At 39.1% G+C, this 26,169-nt stretch overlaps 1 protein-coding gene across 1 annotated transcript in view; it reads right to left on the bottom strand.

The window, feature by feature from the left end:
- Window positions 1-26,169, bottom strand: part of THADA (THADA armadillo repeat containing) — a 445,161-nt gene that overhangs the window by 248,689 nt on the left and 170,303 nt on the right. The window contains exons 27-28 of the mRNA XM_036750973.1: window positions 4,282-4,371; window positions 1,911-2,042 (exon numbers count right to left, since the gene is read on the bottom strand). Of these exons, the coding sequence (XP_036606868.1) occupies window positions 1,911-2,042; window positions 4,282-4,371 (222 nt within the window). The remainder of the gene's footprint in view (window positions 1-1,910; window positions 2,043-4,281; window positions 4,372-26,169) is intronic.

Below are 26,169 nucleotides of genomic sequence, written 5' to 3'. Positions count from 1 at the left end.
TTTTAATGATTCCTCATCATCAGACACCTAAGAAGCAGCTACATGAAACCAGAAGGCAGAGCCCAGGAAACTACAGAGATAATCAAGAGAAGGCATGCTCTTTGGCTTGACACTCTGATCCTTCTGTCCCAGGCCCGGTCCAGCTTTGGTCAGCTGTGTAAACATGACAGTAATGGAAGGCTAATCAGGATGTTAGCAACTCCAAGATCTACTGGGAGCTTCCTCAAAGCTGCACAAGACGTTTTCATTAGCGTTAGGGGCTCATTTGTGGAGGCCTGGAATCCTACAGCTATGTACCACACTGATAGGCACTGTATTTTCTAAACCCCTCAGGGAATAAAAAGAAAACCATATATGGAATAAACACATCAACAGAAACCCATTTCTTTCTATTTCTCTCTGCCCACAAAATGTTATTTTAATTCCTATCCCTCTTTCTCTCTACTTCTAAAATTTCCTAAGAGGTATCCAAATCCTTAATTACTCCTGAATGACCATTACCACCATTGCCTTAAAAATAAGAATTCATGGTTGCTGTTTGGACGTGTCTGACTCTCCATGACCCCATTCGGGGTTTTCTTGGTGGAAATACTGGAGTGGTTTATTATATCCTTTTCCAGGTAAGTTTATAGATGAAGAAACTGAGGCAAACAGGGTTAAGGGGCTTGCCCAGGGTCACCCAGCTAGTAAGTGTCTGAGGCTGGATTCGAACTTAGGAAAATGAGTCTTCCTGCCTCTATCCACTGCATGACCTAGCTGTCCCAAATGAGAATAATAACTGTTATCATCATGGCCCTTGAAATACTCCTTACTTGTCCAACAAGATACATACTGTTATATTGATTTTAAAAATGAAAAGGCTAAGCCTTCTGAATCTTAGCCACTCACTCAAGGTCACACAGCCTATTAATCTTAGATCTGGGACAAAAATAGAGCTCTGTTGGTTTCCAATTTTACACCAGAAAGTAAGTGAAAATTATTCCCCTATTCAAACACCAAAGGGTCCTTATTAACTCTGGGATAACATGCCCATTTCTTTGCTTGGCCTATAAAGCCTTTCACAATCAGACCCTAGCCTCATAATGTATTACTCCCCTTCCCCTTCTATAATCTAGCCAGTGTGGCCTTCCCAATGTTCCTCACACACAGCACTCCCGCTCAAGTATCACCCTCTGCATGAAGTCTTTCCCAATCCCCGACCTCCCAGCCACTAGTGTCCTCCCTCTTTAAATTGCCTTCTTTCTGTATGTACACAGTCTCTCCCACAGAAAGAAGGTGCCTGAAGGTAGGATCTGCTTTATGTGACTTTCTCTCTGTAGCACCTAGTATAATGCCTGGCATATGGAGCCAGCAAGGCAGCTCAGTGGATAGAGCACAGAGCCTGGAGTCAAGAAGATCTGAATCAAACCCAGAATAGTGAGTGACCTTCATCTACTACAATTATGCCTTCCACATCGTAGGGGTTAGGAGCATGGCGTCCCCATGATCTGGAAAATCTGCATAAAGCGTAGTAGCTTTTCTGTGTTGTCTGCTGGCTCTTGGGTTCTTTTTGAAAACTTAAATTTTTTACTTATTTAAACTTTAAAAAAGAAAGTGTGTATGTTTACAGTATTAAAAGATAAAATATGTTGATATTATACAACAGTATACGCATATTTTATGTGTTTCTGAGTTTCTAAGCCTTTTCTGCATCATCTGTTGGCTTTTGCATATTGTCTGCGGCTTCTGCAAAAGTCCCAAGAAATTCCCATCTAATTTTTGATGCTGACCTGCAATATATTGAAACCACGATGGGCAAAGTCATGATGTGGAAGGGACAACTTAATATCTATATCTTTAAAATAAGTTCAAAGTAAATCCTATAGTCCCCTCCTCCCCCCTTCAATATTACAATGGAGTATGAACCTTACCTCCTAATGAATGGGACAAAGGGCGCCATGCTGAGTGCTGAGGAAGTGCCATCCATAGGGGAAGGGTACAGTCTTCCCAGGATCAGCAGTAAGAGAAATAGGTTAGGATGAAGTTTCAATTCACTGCTGTCACTACAGAAAAAAAAAATTAAGAAAGTTAAATACTTCTTACTACAGTCTACATCAATGTGCCATGAGATATTTCAACTTTGTGAAGTAGCCCATTGCATTCAAACATATTTTAGAGATTAAACTATTTAATAAATGGTATGTAATATTCATTTTTAATATATGAATTTTCATCACATTTTGTATACAGCTCTCTCATAAATTTATCTCACTCTGTTTTGGGGACAGGCCTTAGCTTCAGCTAAAGTTCGAGATGAAAAGTCTTTGAGAGCAGAGACTCTGTCTTATTCACTTTTGTATTTCCCACAGTACCTGGCACAGTGCCTTCCACATGGCAGTCCTTAATAAATATTCAGTGAAGGAGTGCATGCATATATGAAATATAGCTGTTCTTGGATATAGTGAATAGAATACCACACTGGGATTCAGAGAGACCTCAGCTTGAGGCCCATCCCAGAGGCTTATTAGCTATGCAACACCAGGAAAATCACTTAATCTCTCTCAGCCTCAGTTTCCTCATCTGTAAAATGGTGTTATATCTCATAGGGTCGTTGTGAGGATCGATCAGTCAACATACATTTATCAAGTGCCTACAATGTGCCAGGCACTGTGCTAAGCACTGGGGATGCAAAGAAAGTTAAAGCCAGTCCTCATTCTTAAGGAGTTCAAAGCCTAAGGTGGGGAAGACAAACATGCAAACAGCTATGTACAAACAAGCCAAATACAGAATAAATTCAAAATGATCAAGAGAGGGAAGGTACTAGCATTAAGAAGGACTGGGAAAGGGTTCCTAGAGAAGGTAAGATTTTAGTTGGTACTTAAAGGAAGTCAGGGAAGCCAAGACAGGATGAGGAGGGAGGGCATTTGAGGCATAGGGGACAGCCAGAGAAAATGCCCAGAATTGGGAGATAGAGTTTCTTGTTCATGGAAAAAGCATTTGTAAAATATTTTGAAAAGTTAAAAGCAATACATAAATGTCAGCTATTATTATTATCATTACTTTATGTGTGGCTTATGGAATTAAACTTATGCTTACAACCCAATTCTCAAAGCTAATCATTGAGTCCATTAGGATGTGCTATATTCATTCCAACTATTCACAGGTATAATGCTAGCTGGACCTGATTTCTTAGTTCCTAAAATTCAAATATATTTGTGAAAATACAAATACATTAGCATTTGCTAAGAGCTAGACGCTCTTCATAAAAAAACAATTAGCTCATAGGAACAAATTCTAAACAAAAGCACAACTGACCTCTCTGATAGGTTTTCTCCCTTGCAATAGATACCCTGCTTAAGTTCAGTTTTTTTGCCATGATGTTTATAGGATTTGGAAACACATGACAAATATGTAGTCTAAGATGACCTTGCTAACATAGCAAGTATAAATGGGCAATGAAAGTTCAGCACGTAGTCTGTTGTGGTCTGTTGCCATAGTTTATGGACTGGCCTTTCTATCTTCTTGGCCACATCTCCCCTTTGCTCAGATAGACAGAGCCTTCCTACTTGTGAGCATAAGAGATCAGGTCAGCCCATGTGCTGTTGCTAGCTAATGGTCAGTGTCTGTGCCCTACCACTTGAACTTGTGGAAATTCAAATTTATAATTATATGCAGATGTGTTCTACATTAAGCAAATTCCATATTGGATTCTTATGACTCAGATATGTTGGGCACAGTTGTTTAAATTAAAAACGATCTTTGGCTTACAGAAAGACTTGACCAAGTAATTCTTTTAAAAAGCAAATTCTTCTATTTATAATTAGTATATAAGACTAAGTTTACCCCAAATAACTGACTGATATGAAATTTATATTAATATATTTATTTCCATAAAGCAAGGTACAGTATTGATAGGATAAAGGGTAAGAAGGCGCTTTCAAGACATCTAGTCTAACTCCCTGATTTTATAAACGAGGAAACAAAGGCCCATTTCACCAAGTGATGTGACTGAGGTCAAAAAGGAAGTAGCAGAGTCTTGATTTGAACTCAGATCCTCTGATTCCAAATTCAGTACTACATGGTTGATGGATTTTTTTTTAAAATGCAGCAGGGGCACCTAAAGTGAGATTCAGAATCTGATTTTGTAATATTTCCCTCAAGAAGGAGACTATTTAGCAAAATAATTCACTTTATTTCATTTCCCTCTACACCTCTTCCAAAACACACATGTGCGTGCACACACACAACACATACACACACACACACTCACACGCACAGACAGACACTTTTTTCTCTTCTTACCTATCCACAGTATTGGCCACAACTTCCAGTTGTTTGAGAAGGAAGGGATAAAGTGCTGGAAAGCGAGAGAAAAATTCTCTCCCTGTCATTCTGTAAAGGAAACAGAATCAATAGGTAATTATAATCATAAGATCTCCTCAAATTAATTTGATAAGGAAGTCTTTAAAAACACAACAACAAAGAAAACTAAGGTCATTCCTTTGGTCATTTAATTAAACACAAGATCAATATCCAGAGCTGAGTAATGATTCTAAGAACTCTTAATAAGCAGAGTTATGTTTCAATTCAAATATTATAATTAAATGATTAGATATAATGTACAATGTTCTCCTGGTTCTGCTCACTTCACTTTGCATCAGTGCATATAAGACTTTACTGAAACCATCCAGATCATCATTTCTCACAGCACAACAGTATTCTTTTTTTTCCTTTTAAAATCTTAGATTCATTTTAGGCATAATTTTAATATACAGACTAGATTTTTTCAGTTGTTTGCTTTTAGGTGTATTGGTTATCAACTGAATTTCTAGCTTTTTCTGTACATGTAGAAATAACTCAGCTTTAATCAGCCACTGAAGGGAATTCAGAAAGAAATTAAAAGAATGAAATTTGGTCATCACAATCCAATCTATACTGCAATGAAATAGGTACCTTGTAAAAAGGGCCTCGCAGAAAATTCTCACAGATGGTACTTGATCAATATAGTTGATCTGTTTGACAGCCAAGCCTGTAGCATTTAGTGTATGAAATACTGTAGTCCATAAAGGGGTCTAGACAATATTATTATGGCTCTATTACAATGATACAAAGCTTGCTGCAGCAACAGTTATGTTGGCATACTTACTGGGATGTAGAACTCTTCATGTAAGCATAACAGCATTCTATCACAATCGTATACCACAGCTTGTTTGGCCATTCCCCAACTGATGGCCGTCTCCTCAATTTCCAATTCTTTGCCACCCCAAAAAGAGTTGCTATAAATAGTTTTGTACATATAAGTTCTTTTCCTTTTTCCCTTTTGTTTTTTAAATCTCTTTGGGGTACAGACCTAGTAGAGGTATTGTTGGGTCAAAGGGTATGCACAAATTTATGGCCCTTTGGACATAGTTCCAAATTGTTCTCCATAAAAGTTGTACTAGTTCACAACTCCACCAATAGTGCCTTAGCAACCCTATTTTTTCCACATCTCCTCCAGCATTTGTCATTTTCCTTTTCTGTTGTGTTAGTCAATCTGATAGGCGGTATCTCAGAGAAGTTTTAATATGCATTTCTCCAATCAATAGTGGTTTAAAGATTTTTTGTATGACTATTAGCTCTGATTGAAGTTTTTAAATGATTATTCAAGTCCAAAACGAAACAGGCTAAGTCATACAGTGGACCATGTACAACGTAGAGTGCACAAAGCAACTGACCAAAAATGAAAAACATCAAGAAATGACAAACTTGCAAAACTGCCCAATTAATCCTCAGACAACAAGCAAAAACTTTCAGAAGGGCCTGGCTGCTGGAGGAGTTAAGTGATTTCTCTACAATGCTGTATTATCTCCTTGAAACTGGAAAAAGTGAGATCAGTTTTAAAAAAAAAAACCAAACAGATGCTGACCCTTATGAAGACTGGAAAAAGACAACTTTTACTATCGAAGCTTACTTTTCCATTCAAAACTATATCAAAACTGTCATTAGAAGAGGGACAAGTGAACCTGTAAGATCTAGGAATCTTCATTAGACTACAAAACTTGCAACCCACCCAAAAATTTGGGGAATTTTTTTACATCTAGTAGTCTGCGAAATCCTATCCCCATTGAAGATATGGTGAACTCTAGGAAATATATAATAAGAAGCCAAACTGTTCCACAATTGCAGAAATTCTCAAATAGAGACAGAATACTACAACCATTCCACATTCCAAGACTAAGAAATATATACGAGATGGAGATAAACACACTCCAATGACTTAGGAACTCACCTGATTTAAAATCTATTCATTGAAATACTATGGAATATAATCAAGTCTAGATATAGAAAGATATCTTGTTCATCAAATGGGGCAGCTAGATGGCAGAGTGGATAGAGCACCAGTCCTGGAGTCAGGGAGACTCCTTTTCCTGAGTTCAAATCCAGCCTCAGACACTCACTAGCTGTGTGACCTTGGGTGAGTCACTTAACCCTGGTTGCCTCAGTTTCTTCATCTGTAAAATAAGCTAGAGCCAGTGTCTTTGCCAAGAACACCCCAAATGAGGTCACAAAGAATTGGACACAACTGAACAATAACAACAACAATCTGTTCATCAAAGGTATGCTTAACAGTCAATGTGATAAGTGTGATTTCATGATGAGGAATGTGTCAAAATCTTGTGCCAAACCAAGTAAAACAAGTGACTGCAGCTAAAGACTATATTAACAGCTATTTTTTAAAATGTAAAAAGGTAGTAAGGCTTATCTATTAAGTCAATAAATTTAATTATTTTACTTTATCCCAAATAATTTGCCCGCCACTACTGTAATCAACTCGGCTTTCGAAGTTTTGCTCTAGGAGCTGAACTGTCCTGACTGGTAAATGCTTGAGTGACAACAAGCTCACATGCCCCATTATATTCAGCAACACAGGCTATATAGTCTTGCCATCCCTCTTCCTCTCCTAACATTCCCTACTTCTTGGCCTGAGAACCATGGTAATCCAATCGATACAAGCATTAACTTCTGGAACTGACATTAAATTGACTCTCTTGTGGCTCCACTCACCACCACTCCTGCGACTTTACAGATGCAAAACACACTCTTCTCTATGTACTGACTCTCCCAATAGAATGTAAGCTTCTTGGGAGCAAAATTTGTCTTCCTTTTTTTTATATCTGTACCCCTAGGGCTAAGCACTTTGCTTGGCACAGAGGAAGCCTTTTTCAATCACTGTATGTTTATAAAAAGCATCCTTATGAAAAATAGAAATGGAAATAAAGTATAATTTGTAGCAGTATGTTTTAAAGAATAAAAACAAAAGCCATATTCTCCACTCCTCCACCCCAACCCCCAAATATCAGTCTCAAAGAACCCAGGGACAGAAATCAAAAGAAGGAAATGCAGAGGTATAAAGATAGAAAGCTGGCAAAGGGGAAAGAAAACATAAAAGAGTAACCCATCACGTGGCAAACAGCAGCAACAGAGCCGTCGGTGCCCAAGTGAAAAATACACATCTTAGCCACAGACCATAAAGCAAACATTGCCAACCTGGTCACTTGATGAAAATAAATGTTGAAAGCCAAAAGCCTAGGAGGCTTTCAGTAGGTGTTTCAAATGGCAACCCAATAAACAATCCAAATCTGGCAATTCCTAATGTTCTGGACTTTGAAAAGGCCCCCAGTCAAAGCAGTAAGACTGGCTTCAGGGCCCAGCCAGACCTCCTCTCATGAGCTGATGCTGCACTCGGTGCATGCCAGTGCTAATGAAACAGGGCTTAGTGATAAAACTGGCAGACCCTCAATAGAAAAACAATATCCCCCAAACAGAGAAGCCGACAAGCGTTGGGACACAGCAAACAAACAAGTTTCCAAACAGATGACTTAAAATGCAAACTAATAAAACCAACTAATGAAAATAAGCTTGGATTTGGAATCCCCTCAGGAAGGCAGCTGGACTGTTGTTAAATTCCTTTCTCAAGTTCCATTTCTGGGCTGACATTACAGAATGAGCACTGACTGATTCTCACTGGATTAGGCCACAAAAAGAAGAGGCCTAAGCTGTCCTGGAGTTGGAATCCTACCCTCCACAGAGCATCCGTGCCCCTGACAATCTGGGTTGAAGTGGCTGGCATACAAACCACTCTGCTGCTTAGGTTCAAATTAGCAACAGAGGGGTAAAGGGAAAAAAAAAAACAAAAACTTGGACCACGTTGTCTTCCCAGGCTCCTCGTTTACCTTCCTATCTTCTGGGAATATCAGTGGGCTTCCTGTACTTTGCCCACTCCTTGAGGGGCTGCTTCCCAGATACAGAATTTCCCAAATGACTCATCTGATGTTAGCATACTATGCCCAATGAAGGAAACAGAAAGCTTTGTTCTGGAAGTCCCCTATCTGTTCTCCTTCTAAATGTGAAGAGTGGTCATGGGAACAAATTTCCTCTCTTATATTTGATTCACCAAACAGCTATTGAATACTGAGTTATACAGGACATCAAACTAGCTATTCTTTCAGAGTTGTCTACCTTCTTCTCTGCAGAAAAGCTTTAGTCACTCACAAACGACAAGAAGATAGGTGCTTGCCAAAGATATTTGCCACTGTCATAAAAGTGGTCCAACACAGGATACAAAAGGAAGAATTCCCAATACATTGTGAGGCCCACGAGACATCTTTTTTTTTTTCTTTTGCAGATGACATCGTGCTGAATGCATCAAATTCTGGGACAGTGAAGCCTGCTAAATGAGATCCAAAATTCTTTAAAGGAACTCAAGAAAACTATCTACACAGGAAAAACCAAGCAGACAAAGGATGCTTCTTATCCAGAATATAGACAACCTCTAGAGCTGGCCAATGAGCACAGAGACATTGCAAATGGATAATGCATTAGACCCTGAATAGACTAGGAGAAGTGCAAGTTCAATTCCCCATGGGAAACTGCAGTGCTTTTTTTTTTTTTGGTTATTATTCTGAACTTAACACCGACATTTCCAAGCACAAAGAAGAACAGAAAGAGGGCTATGTATGAAAACGTGAATCTCTGTTTTGTACAGCTCTTTTTTTAAAAAAAAATGTGTATATGTGTATACGTATGTATGTATATGTGTGTGTATATATATGTATATTCAACACATAGTTTCAAAGGTGTCATGCTTATCTGTATCTCCCTCCAAAGCACCTTCTGTTCTCTTCTGTGCATTTTTTAAAAATGCTGGTGGCATGGAATCTACTCATAAGGAGTTGGATCTGAACACATCTCACGTGCGCATGCTGAGACCTACTCAGTCTATGATGAGTGACTCCTTTACTTCAACCTGCCTTCACATTGACAAGAACAGATTCTCAGAGACAGACTATCATTGCACAATCCCATTCAAATTTCCAACTTAGAGAGAACACTTTTGAGAGAAAATATACTCCCCTTACCCACCACTCTAGCTACCGAGTCCCCAATGATATACCCAACCAGCTACTCACAAAAATCAGAATTTTAGATCTTAATCATTAGGCAGTAATAACAATAATATCATAGATACTTAAATATAATCAGAAAATGCATAAGTAATAAAATACATCAAAATCGACACATAAACCTAAGTCACATCCTACCACCAATGTATTCAGTATCTGTAGGGAAGAATGAGCACAAACTCACAGGAAACTGGTAGGGCAATATGTGAGGAAGAAAAACTCATGTGTGCCAGGTAACTCATAAATCTAGAGTTCAGACTCTGATATCTACTCAAGAAGATCTATACCACATTAAAGCACTTCTTTACTAACTGCTTTTTTTGCTGGTCCTCAATGGTAAATTCTCTTCCCTTCTAAGCCAGCACTTAGAAAATGATACTGCTTAATCTGAATAGCAATGTCCCTAAAACAGAGAATTTAAAATTCATCAGACTAGCCAGCCCTGGGCTACACAAATCAGCTCTACCAGCTCTTCATTTATCAAGATATTGCATTACTCAATCAGAAAAGAGCTCACAACAGACAATTCAGGTTAACTTTCTGGACAAGGCAAACCAGCCTAGCTAGCTGTTCCTATACAGTAAGGCAGCAGCATTACCTGTATTTCTCCTTTTCACTTCTTCTCAAACAATAGTGGGGCAGGGGAGGGGCAAGGAGTGAGAAAAAGGTAAAATGCACTTCTGAGAGCCTTCACCTCTCAAGTTCTAAATGGCACCAAAGGGCAAAAGCTGGAACTGTAGTCTTGATTTGACCAGTAAAGAACTAGCAATCAAAGTTTTCTTAATAGCCAATGCTCTTGCTTTTAGTCTCTTCAATTGATCAGGCAGCCAGTCAGTTAATAAGCATTTATTAAGCATCTACTGGGTGCTGGGTGCTGTGCTAAGCACTGGATATACAGAGAAAGGCAAAAGACAAGTCTCTGCCAACAAAGAACTTATAATCTAATGGGTGAAGGGACAGCAAGCAAACAAATCTGTACAAACTAGCTAAATATGGAATAAATAGGAAGTGATCAACATAGGGAAGGCACTAGAATTAAGGGACTGGGAAAGGCTTCCTGTAGAGTGAGATTTTAGCTGCACGTGAAAGAAGTCAAGATGGGGAGTTGAGGAGGGAGAGCGTTCAGGAATGGGGGATGGGTTATGAAGGGCTTTTGAACTCCAAACAGAGGATGTTGTATTTGATTCTGGAGGTGATAGAGAGACACTGGCATTTATTGAGTCGCAGGAGTGACATGGTAGGGCCTGTGCTCTAGGAAAATCACTTTGGTGGCTAAATGGAGGACAGACTGGAATGAGGAGAGACTCGTGGCAGGGAAATTTGCCCGCAGGCTATGGCAGGAGACCAGGTTTGAGAAGATGAGGGCCTATATCGGTGGGGGGTGGTGGGGTGGGTCAGAAGGGAGAAGGAGGAGTATTTGAGAGATCTTACAAAGGGCAACAGATTGGAAAGGGAGGGTGAGAGAGAGTGAAGAATCACGGATGACACTTGGGTTGTGAGCCTCAGGGACTGAGAGGATGGCAGGGCTTTCGACAGCAACTGGGAAATTTGGAATCGGGGAAAGATAATGAGTTCAGTTTGGGATATGTTAAAGGACATTTTAAACTCTTAAAAGACTTAAACTTAAATTCTTAAAAGATGAAAAACTTAAAAGATGTCCAATCCTAGACATCTGAAAGGCAGTTGGTAATGAGAATATGGAGGTGAGCAGAGAGGTCAGGACTAGATAAGCAGATTTCAGAATCATCAGCATAGAGATGATAATTAAACACACAGAAGTTAATGAGGTCCCCAAATGACGTGGTAGAGAGGGAGAAGAGAAGGGGGCCCAAGGGAGTATACTTCCCCTCAAAAGGGTTATTCCTAAAGCCCTGTTTGACAGTTAGTGGGAGTGACCAGAGGAAGATCCAGCAAAGGAGACGGGGAACCAATCAGATAGGGAGGAGTAGAACCAGGAAAAAGTGGTATCCCAAAAACCTAGACAGAAGGAAGTATCAAAGAGAAGAGGGTGATCAACAACCTCAAAGGATGAAGAGGGGCCAAGAAGGGTGGGGACGGAGCATAAGCCATTGGATTTGGCAGCTGTGAGTGCACTGGTAACTTTACTGAATCAGTTTCAATTGAATGATGAGCTGAAACAAACTACTTTCCGAGCCTGCTATTTCTTTTATCTTCTGTCAGGCTCTTCAATCTTCAGCTTTTGTCTCATCTATCTTCTCTAACTCCTGTAAGAGCTTAAATCAGAGCCTCCAGGCTCTTAGTGACTCACTTTTAAACTCTCCAAATTTCCCCTAGGAACGTGATAGTCCTTTTTTAGACATACTTCAGTCTCTAAAATAGTTGTGTGATTTTTCATTTGGTAAGTTCTTACCTTTTTTGTTCACAAAGTTACATGCAAATGAGTCCTATATTCCCCCCAAATTCCAATAACTCAAATTATATCCATGAGGCTATGCTTCTTTAGATTCATATTGTCTCACTTTTTGGTAAATAAAATAACTTCTGCTATCCTTTAAACCATCAAGCCAATTTATATACAAGTGAGGTATCATCCTATATCTTTTACAAGGTGATTTGAGTCTATATATTCATGCCAAGGGCAGCTAGGTGGCACAGTGGATGGAGTGTCATGCCTAGAGTCAGGAAGACCTGAGTCCAAATCCAATCTCAGACACTTACTAGATGGATGTATGACCCAGGGCAAGTCACTTAACCCTGTTTGCCTCAGTTTTCTCATCCGTAAAATGACCTGGAGAAGGAAATGGCAAACCACTCCACATCTTTGCCAAGAAACCCTAAATGATGTTACAACAAGTTGGACATGACTGAAACGACTGAGCAACAACAAAATTTATGCCAGAATCCATATTCTGTGCAAAACTATGCAAATTTCATCTGAAAGCTACTTCTTCATACATATATTTTATGTCTTAACCTCTAAGTGCCCCAGGCAACTCTGTAAGTCAATAAGTTGTCACAAAGATATTGGTGGAGGGAGTTTCCTCATCTGGAAGTTCTCCATACCAATGAAATTACAGGTCCAGACCCTAGCCCCTTAATTTTTACGTCTTGTTTTTATATCACATTCATTTCTAAGTATATTCTTCCACCGCCTGGCCCTATTCAATGAGTCATCTCTTATAACACAGAAATGTTATAAAGAAAAAAGAAACAGATCAGCAAAATTAACTAAGTCCAACAGTATATGCAAAGTTACATACCCATAATCCCTCATTTCCACAATGAAGAGAAAGGGGTGTATTTTCTCATCTCTTCTCCAAGGTCAAGCTTGTTAATTATAATTGGAGAGCATTCTACTCTGCGGTTTGTGGTGATGGTTTTTGTTGCTCTTTCTATTTACCTTGCTGCCGTTATTGTGCATATTTGTTTTCTTTATTTGACTATGCATTAGTTCACGTAAATTTTCCCATGCTTCCTTTAAGTATTGGAGTATAATCACAGTCAGCCTTTATCCAATCTGATTCTGCTGAGTTCACTTGATTTCAGTGCTATCATTATCTTTCTATATTCCCTGTCTTTCTATTATCTCTTATCTTTCTATATTTTTGGGGTGCTTCATTTTTGCAGCAAAATTACATCACATTGTATAAATATACCACACCTTGCCCCAGCTCACAAGCTCACACATTTTTCGGGGGTAGAACTTGTCCTAACTCTATGACTGGATCACTACCTACTACACCAAGAGTTCTTAACCCTTTTGGTCATGGACCCCTTCGGCAATAATCTGGTAAAGCCTATGGCTCTCTTCCCAGAATAATGTTTTTAAGTGCATAAAATAAAATACATGGAGCTACAAAGGAAAGCAATTATACTGAAAGAGAGTTACCAAAATGTTTTTAAAAACAAATTCATGGACCTATGTTACCTTGTATAACACCATGCTGTCTCTTAGCACCAGAAGGCCACTCTCTAAGACTGTATGTTCTGCTAGAAGATCTGCTAGACTGCATCACAAAGGAAGTTTTCTGGTTAAGTATTTGCTACACCAGAAATCACAAGTCTGAACATACAGCTTTACGTTCATATACAATTCAGCTATTTTGCAATTACTAGGCACATAAGTTCTTCCCAATACTTTCTATTATAATTAGAGCAACTAAGAACATTTTTGTGTACTTTATTTCCTTTTCACAATATTTTGGGGATGGAGCTTCTTAGCTTTTAAAAGAATGGGATAATTTTTTATTCAAAACATGAAATGTATGGGGCAAAGAAAGAGGGAAAGGGTGCCTGACAGTCCAAATAGAACTGAAAATTTCTTTTGTTTACACTGGAAACAAAAGAGTATCTTCAATAAACAACAGATTGTGACCAATGATAAGGAATGAATGAAGACAACGTGGCATATAAATGTAATACAATAAATTTTGATACTTAAAGAAGGATGAAAATTAGGAATTCAAAGAAACATAGGAAGACTTGCAATGATGTGATGTAGTGAAAAACAAGCAGAACCAGATGAGCAATATGCAGCTACAATTCATACTCTGGTTCTAGGGGGTAACACTGGTAACACAGGTAGAGTACACTCCCGCTACTTGCCCCCAGAGCCCCTCTTGGTGGAGTAAATGCTTTCTATTTATACAAAATCAGTCACAATGACAACACTGACTCAAACATGCACCATTTACTAAAAAATAATAGTATATAATAGTAATAACCTACAATAAAAATATAATAGTATATAATAGTAAGAAATATATGATAAGTAAATTTAATAGTATATAATAGTGATAAAATAAAATAATAATAAAATATAATAGTATATAATAATAGAAAATATAATAGAACGGAGATCATACTTTTTCACCAATGCATTAAGTATCCACAGAGGGAAATGCCTTTCCTCTCTTGATTATTTCAAGTTTATCCTGCATCTAACTTGTTTATATATAATTGTTTGCATGTTGTCTCCACCACTAGACTCTGAGTTCCTTGAGGGCAGGAACTGTCTTTTATCTTTCTCTGTATACCTACTTCTTAGTATAATGCCTGACATATAGTAGGCACTTAATAAATGTTTATTGACTGAGTGACTGACACACTTACAGAACCCTGGCAATGAAGCACATGAGTAGGGAAACTGATAAGTCTGGAATGGCAGGCTTTATTTCCCTGGTATTTTCAGAGAACGTTTTGAGCAAAACCACTTCTTTGCTAACTGCTCCCCTAATGGTTCTCACAGATCTCTTTAAAGGCAAAGACACTTCTCTGCTACTCTCAGGCTACTGAAGCAGTATTGAGTTCTTTTAGCTCACAGCCACCCTTGGCAGGCCACTAAGAAAATGTTAAGGTATTTCTATGACAAGCAATTGCTTTAAATGATAGAACTGCAAAGGTCCTCACATCTGTTGTGGGCCTCTGAGGAGGTTTCTTCCTTTAAAGCTGTGGCTCGCAATAGAGTCATATAGCTTCTCCCTAGGCAGCTCTTATCAAATAATGGGTTCTGTTTTCTCCACCAAGTTTACAGTAAAAACATGCCTCATCTACAAAAGGTACAACTCACAAAAAAAAAAGCAAATGCAAAGCCTGACTTTTCCCCTCTGTGTCTCCTTCTCAATCCATACAGGGCAGTAAAGAGTGACATAAGCAAGCGGCTCTCTTAGGCTGTCGGTGGCAATAAAGGGCAATAATCCCAATCTGCTCAGCACAGGGCAAGAATCCGCCTTCTTCCAACCAGCTTCTTGCGTCTATGGCACAGTCCTCCAAAGAGATAGCCACTCCTACTAGCTATGAAGCCAGCCTATCAGCTACAGTCCTCCAAAGAGATAGCCACTCCCACTAGCTATGAAGCCAGCCTATCAGCTACAGTCCTCCAAAGAGATAGCCACTCCCACTAGCTATGAAGCCAGCCTATCAGCTACATTCAGCTCCGGTCAGTTTCAGTAAACATCTTCACTGTCACCTCCAGTGTATTCTATCCCTGGCTCCTTCTGTCTTTTCTCTTCATCTCCAATGTCTATCTACATCTGGCCATCCCTTGGGAATCTAAAGTCTCAAATCGAGTACTATTCATGAGTCCTCATCACTCATTTCAAAGTTTTGAATCATAAAAATCCAAATTCACTGTTTTATCAGCTATAATACAAACAACCACAAACTTTCCTCTAGTTCCCAAACAGTCCTAGGATTTATAGCTCTACAGACTTCTCTCAAGTCACATGTAAATGGGCCATTAGACAACTGCGCTGTAGTTATCCAATGTTCTGCTTTAAAACAAGCCCTTTCAGTACAATTATACACAAGTGTTCTTTTCCTGCCCTTTACAGTCACTAAAATGCCTACATTAAAAAGGAGCAGTGCCTTATACACATAATGCAAACAAAAACAACCCTAAAAAGCACATATATATGATGATTAATTATAATGACCAATCTTAGCCCTAGAAAAGTGCTGATAAAACCCACTGCTCTCCTCCTTTCAGCAGAGAAACCTACAAGTATGGAATGCTGTATACAATGTCAGTCCTTTTTAAACAGCTGTTTTTGCTTGACTGCTTTCCTTTGTTACAAGGGAGAGTTCTTTAGGGGTGGGGAATATATCTAGAAATAACAGCAGGGCATGAACAAAAGACATAAACAACTTTTTTAAATTTAAAAACCATAAAAAATACTTAGAGGTTAGCTTGTCCCATTGTCCCCAGTACATAATAGTAGACACTTAATAAATGTTTCATTAAATAATCAAGTGATAAATGTACACAAAGAATTATACCAAGAGCAAGGGGAAATACATAGACAAGGTAGCATCCCTGAACTCACTGAATTTACAGTCTAGAAGACAACAGATCCATAGACACAACTATGGTATACAGAATTACAGGTCAAATACATTATAGTTGTGATAGTTTTCTTTGTTTATTTGGGTTTTTTGTTTTGTTATGCTTTTGAGTTTTACTTAAAACTGAGGAAGAAAGTCATTATACACAGTGGGAATGAGGGAAGATTTCATGGAAAAGGGGATATTTAATTTGAGCTTTAAAAGATAAATAGGAGCTCAAAAGGGAAAAAAAAGGAAGGGGGGAGAGTAGGTATTCTATGTATAAACAAAAGAATAAACAAAAACTTAGAGGTATGAGATCACAGGAAATGTTTCAAGGACAAAAAGTAGTCCAGTTTGGCTAAAGCACGGAATTCACTGGAGAGAATAATATAGGCTGAAGTTAGAAAGAGGGCAGTACCACACTATTGGGGGAAGAGGGCATGGCTGGTCTTCAATGAAAGGCAAAGAAATTTCAGATCTGAACTCAAGAAGCAATAGAGAGCTGCTGAATGCTATTGAGAAGGATGACATGAGCTACACTATGGATGAGGAAAATTGTAAACGTATGGAAGACGGATTGCAGGAGAAAGAGAAAGGAGGTAGAAAGAGCTATTAGAAATCCATTACCATATGGTTGGTGATGAGGACCTGTTGTAGATAGAAGAAATCAACTCAAGTCAATAAGCATTTATTACATGCTTACTATATGCCAGACTGGGCTAAACACTGGCGATACAAAGAAAGGCAAAAGCACAAAACAGTTCCTGACTTCAAGGAAGTCACATTCTAATGGGGGGAAAGATATGCAAACAACTATGCACATTCTATCTCCATTTCTATATTTATATCATGAGGGTATTAAAGGTACAGATATAAAGGTATAAGTATCTATAAAGGTATAGATAGACACACATGTATGTAAATACACATATAGATTTTATATATATATGTGCATGCATACATATATACATACCTACATATATACCCTATATACAGTGAGGACATTAAGATATATAGATATGCAGACAGATAGATAGATAGATAGATAGATAGATAGATAGATAGACAGATGTGTGTAGTGATAAGTTAGGGATGATCTCCACCAGGGAAGGTACTACAATTGAAGTCATTTTTAATTGGGAAAGGTTTCTTACATAGGCTGATATTTTGGCTAAGAATTGAAAGGCAGGAGTCAGAGACAAGAGAAGAGCATTCCTGGCATATGAGAAAGCCAGGGAAAAGGCACAGGGTTCGAGCGTTGTATCTAACATAACAAGGAAGCCGGGTCACTGGTCCATAATAGCACATGGAGATGAGTTAAGTATAAGAACACTGGAAAGCTAAGAAGGGGCCTGGTTGTAAAGGGCTTTAGAAGCCAAACAGATTTTATATAGCTCCTGGCACACAGTAAGTGCTTCATAAATGCTTATCAATCTTGGAGGTAACAGGGAATTTAGAGAGGTGCAGTAGTAAAGACTTGTTTTGTTGTTATTCAGTCATGTCCAACTCTTCCTGACCCCATTTCAAGTTTTCTTGGCAAAGACACTAGAGTGGTTTGCCATTTCCTTCTCCAGATCATTTTACAGATGAGGAAACTGAGGAAAACAGTGTTAAGTGATTTGCCCAGAGTCACATATCTACTAAGTGTCTGAGGCCAGATCCTGACTCCAGGCTTGGTACTCTATATTCATTATGCCACCTAGTTGTCCCAATGACGTGTAGACCTACACTTTAGGAAGATCACTTTGGCACACGAGTGCAAGATGAACTGAAGTGGGAAAAGACTTGAGACAGACAGACCAACAGAATTTATGGCCTGCACAACAGAACTAATTGGTAGAATAGAAAAACTTTAATCCACAGTAGCAAGTCTCACCAAAGAAATGAAAGTGAGAATAACTGAACAGGAATGCAAATACACAGAAGTAAAGGACAATCTGGATGAAAAGAAGCAAAAAAATCAGTAACACTAAAGCAAAAAGACCTCTATATGAGCAAAACATATTGATCTTGAGATAACTTAAGTATGATAACTCTCCTAAGAGAACAGGAGAAGTCAAAAACAAACAAACTCCTGAACACCACAATGCAAGAAACATAAGAAAACTGCCCAGAATTCCTAAACGCAGAAAACAAAGTGACAATGAAAAGAACTATAAATCACCTCCAGATAAAAAGCCAGTAGATTTAGCAATTATTAGCTCACCGCCAACTCAGGTGAGCAAGTTTCAGTTGACTGTCAGAAGAGTTCAGACGAGAACAGAAGGATAACTGGAGGGACCCATTGTAGATGGCTTTTTCAAAGAGATCAGCCATAAAAGGGAGGAGAGATAGAGCATGGTAGCTACCTGGATGGATCAAAGAAGGGTTTTTTTGATCTGGGGAGCCACAGGATGATAAGGGGAGGCAGAAGTGGCAATAATCATGTCCTTTCCAGAAGCAATGAGAGTATGGATGTGATTAGTGCTCCCAGAGCAAGAGGCAGAGGAAAGGGGCCGGTAAGAGGGGGATGCTCTCCACCTTTCTGACATCAGGTTTCCCGTCATTTAACTTTCCTGTGAAATCTCAGCTGTATCATAACAATTTTCAACCTAGAAAAAGCAGAGTACCCACAGTGTGCAGAGAGGCTAGGGAGATCAACACAAGTTAGACACAGTACCAACCTTCAAGCAAATAAGAATGATGAAATACTGGAACTGCAAGAGACTTGAGAGATCAGCTAGTCCAACCTTCTCATCTTACAAAGAGAACACAATGAGGCTTAGAAAGATTATGTGACTTTACCAAGGTCAAACATCTAACTCATAACAGATGTGAGAATAGAACTCAGGTCTCTTGACTCTTAGTCATCGATCTTAGCACAGTACCACTGAGCTGTCAATGGGAAATCTCCAGTTAACAAAATAAACATTACAATGAGAAGCATTGGCTCAATGAATATGGAACTCTCTGTGAGACAGACAGGGTCCATTTGACCTGGGGTGTCTAAGAATTCCTGGGGCTAGTTGGTATTTAATGGATAAAGAAGAGAGTAGCAAGGATGGCTGTCTACAATATTACTCTCCATTACATCCTATCTACTAGTTGGATTAAAATTTAACTCAAGGTTCTAAACTTACTTTTAGCTTCACAAACTAAGCCCGCCCACCCATCAATTTTTGGTGAACAGGTGAAGAAACACACATTCAGGCAGGTTAATATTAAAAATCTTCTCATACGGCCTTATGAGAGGTTTTTCAATTTTTCAAATTTCAGTAGGTCATAGAAATTTCATTCAGCCTGAAAATTTGGTATTGACCCTTCCAATTTTCCAAAATCACTTTACCTTTCTACTCACATTCCCTTTCTTTACTTCTTCTTTCCCCACATACCAAAACAGAAAGAACCCAGCCTTCTGCAAATATAGTAAAAGTTCCCTCACACAGCCTAACTGCCATTAAAAAAATCAAAGTAAAGGTAAGTATATGTTCACCTAATTCTACTGCCTGATTTTTCAATACTCAAAGAGAATCCACAAACTTCTGGCCAATGCTAATTTGTAAAGTAGTATCAATGTTATTGCACTCACTCAGATTGGCAGGTTCATACCCACTTCTGAAGCTCTACCAATTACCTAGACCCTGCAGGAATGGGCTACGTTTTTTTGGGCTGAAGCTATTCATGATAAGAAGCAGGGTCAGCAGGGTAGCTAGCTACACTGATTAGCAGAGAAGAGCAGCACCTGCTCGGTCACCTAATGGCGGTCACAAGAATCAGCACTGGGGATCCCACACATGGCTAACTATCTTTAGCCATGCGGCCACTCAGCTCTCTGTGACAAGTTTATGGATTATGACAATGGGCTATGCTGTGGTATGATTATCCAGCAGAATGAAAAGATACACCGAAGGAGCACAAGAGCTCTGGGTGACTTCTTTCTTCTTCCTTTCTCATAAAAATTTCACATGCGCTGCCCAGGGACCAAAGGCTTTGGCCTTTCCTGTCTCAGTACAGGACTGCTTCATTGTACACATCCTCTGAAGGACGAGGTCTCATGATGAAGTCTCACTGGTCTACAAGTGCTGTTAGGGTCAGTGGTCTTTGGCAAGTCCAGGTTCACAGACTTTTGTCTGAGGCAGAGAAATATAAAGGCCAATTTTACTTGAAAACAAGGGGAACCAGACAGCTATGACAGACAGCATTGAATGGATAGCCAGATGTGCATTTCAATCAACAAAAGAATCTGTCTGTAAATGTCTATAATGTCAAGTACTATGTAAAAATATTGTTTCAAAGTCCTGGGTAAAGGAAATGAAACAAGATTGCAGATGCAGAATGGGATTCCCTGCTGTTATCTGAATTTTTAAAAGTGTTTTTATCCCAGCGCACAGCCATGTTAGACCTTGGAGATTTCTTCCTTACACTGTACCATTCACCTAGAAGTGCTGAGAGACTGGAACAATTTTCAAAACATCAACCAGCTCTCCAGATGAAGAGAAAGGACAAGCAACTACTTGGAAATAGCAGGGGTAAGAGCTTAACGTTTTGGACAACTTCAAGAGTCCTGTTTGCTTTTCTACAAACCAGAAAGATAATCCAGGATAAGCACAAATCATATTGTTGTTATTATGCAAAACTCTAAACTCTGGCTCCTGGGTTTGGCAGCAGGAAGCCTATTGGCTTCTGAAGAGATACAGATGAAATTTATTTAATTAATCATTCCAAGATCAGGGGCCTTGTGTTTGGTGTTCTCATGAGAAGGTGGCTTATTGAAGTATTTTGAAGTTAGCATACTACCCGCTTCTTACACACATGGCACTCTCATAAAAGCCACAATCCTGCCCAATTGGCCTATTTTGGTATTGCTCCTTTTCAACCTGTCCGCTCCTAACTCTATGTGCTCTCCCTCTTGCCTGGAACAGAATCCATCATTGCCCATTCTGCCCACTGGCATCCTTCCCCTACTTTAAGGACCATCTCAAGTACAACCTCCTCTATGAAGCCTAGTCTAATTCCTCCCCCTAGAAAGGAGGTTTCTTTCAATGAGCCTCTTAGACCATTCAATTTGTCCTAGATGCCTGCACACTTCTAAACCTCACCACTACAACATAAAAGCCTTGAAGAGACTATGTTATTTTTTCATTTTTATATGCCAACCACCTAGCTCAGTACTTTGTGGACAGGAAGAACCAACTGTTTGTTGAACTGGCCTGAGTAGAGCTGCCAATCGCTTAGCTCTCAAGATGAAGCCTTTCCTGGTCCCTCTTAATTCTAGTGCCTTTCCTCGATCAATGATTCCTCTTTATTCTGTACATAGCTTGCTTTGTAAATAACTGGTTGTTGTCTCCCCCATTAGATTGTGAGCTGAGGGCACAGACTGCCTTTTGCCTCTTTTTGTACCCCCAACTCAGTACAGTGCCTGGCATATAGTAGGCACTTAATAAGTGTTTATGGATGGACTGAATCTCCCTTTGATTTTTATTCCCTTTACAATGAAGAAGCGATTATTGTAAATTTCCACATACCTCTACTCATGTATACTGTTCTGGGTTCTGCCTCCCCAGGTAGATTGTAAACTCCTTAAGGGCAAAGACTGTATCCTGCACATCTTTAGGTTCTGTAACTCCTAGTATATGATCCTTAATGCCTTTTTAAAAAAAATAATCAACTGATATTCTCATTAAGACAATTAATTTTAAAAGAGTAATTGGGGCAACGATCCTACCCTTCCTTTCCAAAAAAAAAAAAATCTGGATTCTACTACAAAGAAAAAAGACCATTAAGGTTTCACTAGTATACAATTAAAGACAAGAGTGCTAGAATGTGTTAGGGGAGGATTAAAAGGCAAAGAGAAAGGGAAAGAACACAAAAGAAGGCTGCTCTCAATAACACGTACAACATAAATAGATTTAGACAAGCAATTGCAGCATCAGATCTTAACAACCTGGTCTCGTTTGGGCTTGTCCAGGGATACTTTCCACCAAATAGATTTAAAGAACATTAGACTAAAGATGAAAACACAGTTAAATTGTTCTTATAAAGAATTTTCATCTTCCCAATTCAAGTGTGAGTCCCAAGAAACAGTGACATTGGAGCCTAAAAAGAGGCACAGGAAATCCTCCTTTCCAATAAACACATGAAGCACAGACTTGTACCAGGCCATTATGCCCTAGGAAGGAGAGAAAATTTAGGTAACACATAGCCCGTGTTTGTGGATCTTACAGTCTAGTTAGGAGGATAAGACACCAATATGGAAAGCTACAATAAAATTATTCTATAAGTATATCAAGGAGACGGGGAAGACTTTTCCAACTGGGAGGCTCAGAGAACTCTTCATGGATGTGGCAGTGAGTTAAGTTTCAAAGATGGACAAGAAATCAATTCAACAGGTATTTATCCAGTGCCTACTGTGTGCAGGGGGATTTGCACTACTTGCTGGGAACAAGGACAAAAACAAAACACTCCTTTAGGAGCTTAAATTGTACTGGGGGGCTGCAAGAAGTACACAAATGTTAAGCACTGGAAACACTGAAATAATAATTGACAAGAAAACGCAGACTAACAACCGGAGTGGGCAGGATAGGGAAGGGATCAGGGAAGGCTTCTCAGAGGAGGTGGCACCTGAGTCGAGCCTTGGAGGAAGACAAAGTTTTTGAGAGGCAGAGATGAGATGAGAAGAGACAGGAATGCATTCCAGGCAGAGAGGGATGGACCATCACTGCAAAAGAACAAAGGTGGGGGATGTGCATAGAGTTCTGCAAATAGCCAATAGTTCCATTTGGATTGGATGGATAAAATGCAGGGTTCATGAAGGGGAGTTCTGTGAAATCAGGCTAGAAAGATAAGTAGGCCTGAAATGACTGGGAAAAGAGTGTGAATTTTAACCTAGAGGCAGTAATCAGGAATCAATTCCAGTTTATACGCAAGTAGGGAAGATGATCATACCTATGCTTTAGGAAAATTATTTTGGCAGCTGTGGGAAGGATGCCTTAGAGACAAGAGAGACTAAAAGCAGGGCAAAATATTTGGAGGCTATTACAGTAGTGTGGACGGAGGTGATGAGGGTCAGAAGGGTTGTGGTTATGTGAGTAGTTTCTTATTTTAACTGCATTGGTTTCAATTATGCAAGAAACTAGTTTAACTTCATACAATCATTTGTCTTTTTAAAAACTGAGTCCCAAATTGTCTCTCTCTCCAGCCCCTTCTCAACCGACTGAGAAGGTAAACAGCATGATATCAGTTATATGTGTAAAATAATACAAAACATTTCCATTTTAGCTATGTTGCAAAAGAAAACACATGCACACAACTAAGAAAAATAAAGTGAAAAAAATTATGCTTCAATAGGCACTCAGAGTTCATCAGTTCTCTTCATCATGAGTCTCTCAGAATTATCTTGGATCCTTTGTCTTGATCAGAGTAGCTAAGTTTTTCACAGGTGATCATCTTTACAATGCTGCTGTCACTGTGTACAAGGTTTTTCTGGTTCTGCTCACTTCATTTTACATCAGTTCATATAAATCTTCCCAGGTTTTTCTGAAACCATCATCTTCATCATTTATTACAGCACAACAGTATTCCATCAGAATCATATACCAAACTTGTTTGGACATTCCACAAATGACTGGCCCCTCAATTTCCAATTCTTTTATGTGTGTGTGTGTGTGTGTGTGTGTGTGTGTGTGTGTATAAAATTTATTTATTTTTAGTTTTCTATGTTTACTTCCATTAGATTTTGAGTTTTGCATTTTCTTCCCCACCCTCTCCCCCCCACCAATCTGATATAGGCTCTCTATATACTAATATTAATATACTAATATTAAGCATATTTTCACATTAGTCACATTAGTAAAGAAGAACTATAACCAATGGAAGAAACCACGAGAAAGAAGAAACAAAACAAAACAAAACAAAATAGAGAGAGAGCAAATAATATGCTTCAATCTGCCTTCAGATTCCATAGTTCTTTCTCCAGATGTGGACAGCATTTTCCATCATGAGCCATTTGGATTTGTCTTAGAACCGTGCATTGCTGGGAAGAGCCAAGTCTATTAAAGTTAGTCATCACACAAGGTGGCTGTAACTGTGTACAATGTTCTCCTGCTTCTGCTCCCTTCACTCAGCATCAGTTCACATAAGTCTTTCCAGGTTTTTCTGAAGTCCGCCTGCTCATTATTTCTTATAGCACAATAGTATTCCATTACCTTCATATACCATAACTTATTCAGCTATTTCCCAATTGATGGACATCCCCTCAATTTCCAATTCTTTGCCACCATAAAAAGTTTTTTCCCATTTTTATGATCTCTTTGGGATACAGACCTAGAATGCTGGGTCAAAGGGCATACACAATTTTATAACCCTCTGGGCATAGTTCCAAACTGTTCTCCAGAATGGTTGGCCTGTAACTCCTTAACTTCTCCTCTAAGAATTTGAATGCTATACTACTTGGTACATATATATTTAGTAATGACATTACTTTTAGCAAGATGTAGTTTCCTTTCTTATCTCTTTTAATTAAATCTATTTTTGCTTTTGCTTTGTCTGAGATCAGGATTGTTATCCCTCCTTTTTTTGCTTCAGCTGAAGCATAATATATTCTGCTCCAGCCTTTTACCTTTACTCTGTGTGTATCCCTCAATTCAAATGTGTTTCTTGTAAACAACTTATTGTGGGATTATGGTTCTTAATCCACTCTGCTATCTGTTTTACGGGAGAGTTCATCCCATTCACATTCACAGTTATAATTATTATTTGTGTCTTTCTCTCCATCCTATTTCCCTCCCTGTTTATGCTTGTCTTTCTCCTTTCTCCCTTTCCTTCCTCACTAGAGTTTGACCACCACCTCCCTCAGTCTGTCCTCCCCTCTATCCACCCCTCCCTTTTCTTTCCCCTTTCCCATCCTACTTCCTATAGGGTAAGTTAGATTTCTACACCTGACTGATTATGTTATTCCCTCTTTGAGCCAAGTCTGATGAGAGTAAGGTTCAAATAATGTTCATTTCCCTCCTTTCTTTCCCTCTACTGTAATAGGTTTTTGTGTCTTTTCACGTGATGTAATTTACCCTTGTCTGCCTCCATATTACTAAACTGACGGTCTACAGGGCTGTTGTGCTGACCTCATTGTTGGATACCTGTGAAACCTGGACAGTCTACCAGTGCCATGACAGGAAACTGAATCGTTTCCATTTGAATTGTCTTAGGAAGATTCTGAAGATCACCTGGCAGGTACCAGACACTGAGGTCCTTACTTCAACTAAACTGCCAAGTATTCGAACTCTGCTTCAGAGGGCACAACTCTGATGGGCTGGCCACATTGTTCAAATGCAAAATGTATGCTTGCCAAAAAGACTGTTTTATGGAGAACTCACACAGGGCAAGCATTCACGTAGTGGTCAGAAGAAGCGATACAAGGACACTCTCAAGGTCTCTCTCAAGACCTTTGGGATTCTGTGACATGGGAGACATTGACACAGGACCACTCGGCATGGCATGCCCACATTAGAGAAGGTGCTGTGCTCTATGAGCAAAGCAGAATTGAAACAGTTCAAAGGAAATGCAGGATGCACAAGTTTGGAGTATCCACCCCAAATGTTCACATGGACTATTTGTGCCTGACCTGTGATAGACCATTCTGAGCTCCTATTGGCCTGATCAGTCACAGTTGGACACACTGAATCTTGACTCTAGCATAGTGATGCCATTTTGGTCCTCTCCGAGAACAAAGGACAACAATCAATAGGTTTTTGTGCCTTTTCATGTGATGTAATTTACCCTCGTCTGCCTCCACCTTTCCTCTTTTCCCAGTACAATCCCTTTTTACCACTTAGATTTTTTTATCATCGCATCAAACTCAACTTATACCCACACCTTCTGTCTATGTATACCCCTTTTAAATGGCTTAATAACTATACAGTTCTCAAGAGTTACATGTGTCATCTTCCCTTTTAGGGATATAAACAGTTTGCCCTTATTAATAACA

The sequence above is a fragment of the Trichosurus vulpecula genome, chromosome 3 (assembly GCF_011100635.1).
Source record: "Trichosurus vulpecula isolate mTriVul1 chromosome 3, mTriVul1.pri, whole genome shotgun sequence".
Lineage (NCBI taxonomy): Eukaryota > Metazoa > Chordata > Mammalia > Diprotodontia > Phalangeridae > Trichosurus > Trichosurus vulpecula.
The sequence above is the reverse complement of the archived record's forward strand: the minus strand, read 5'-3'. Positions and strand labels throughout refer to the sequence as shown.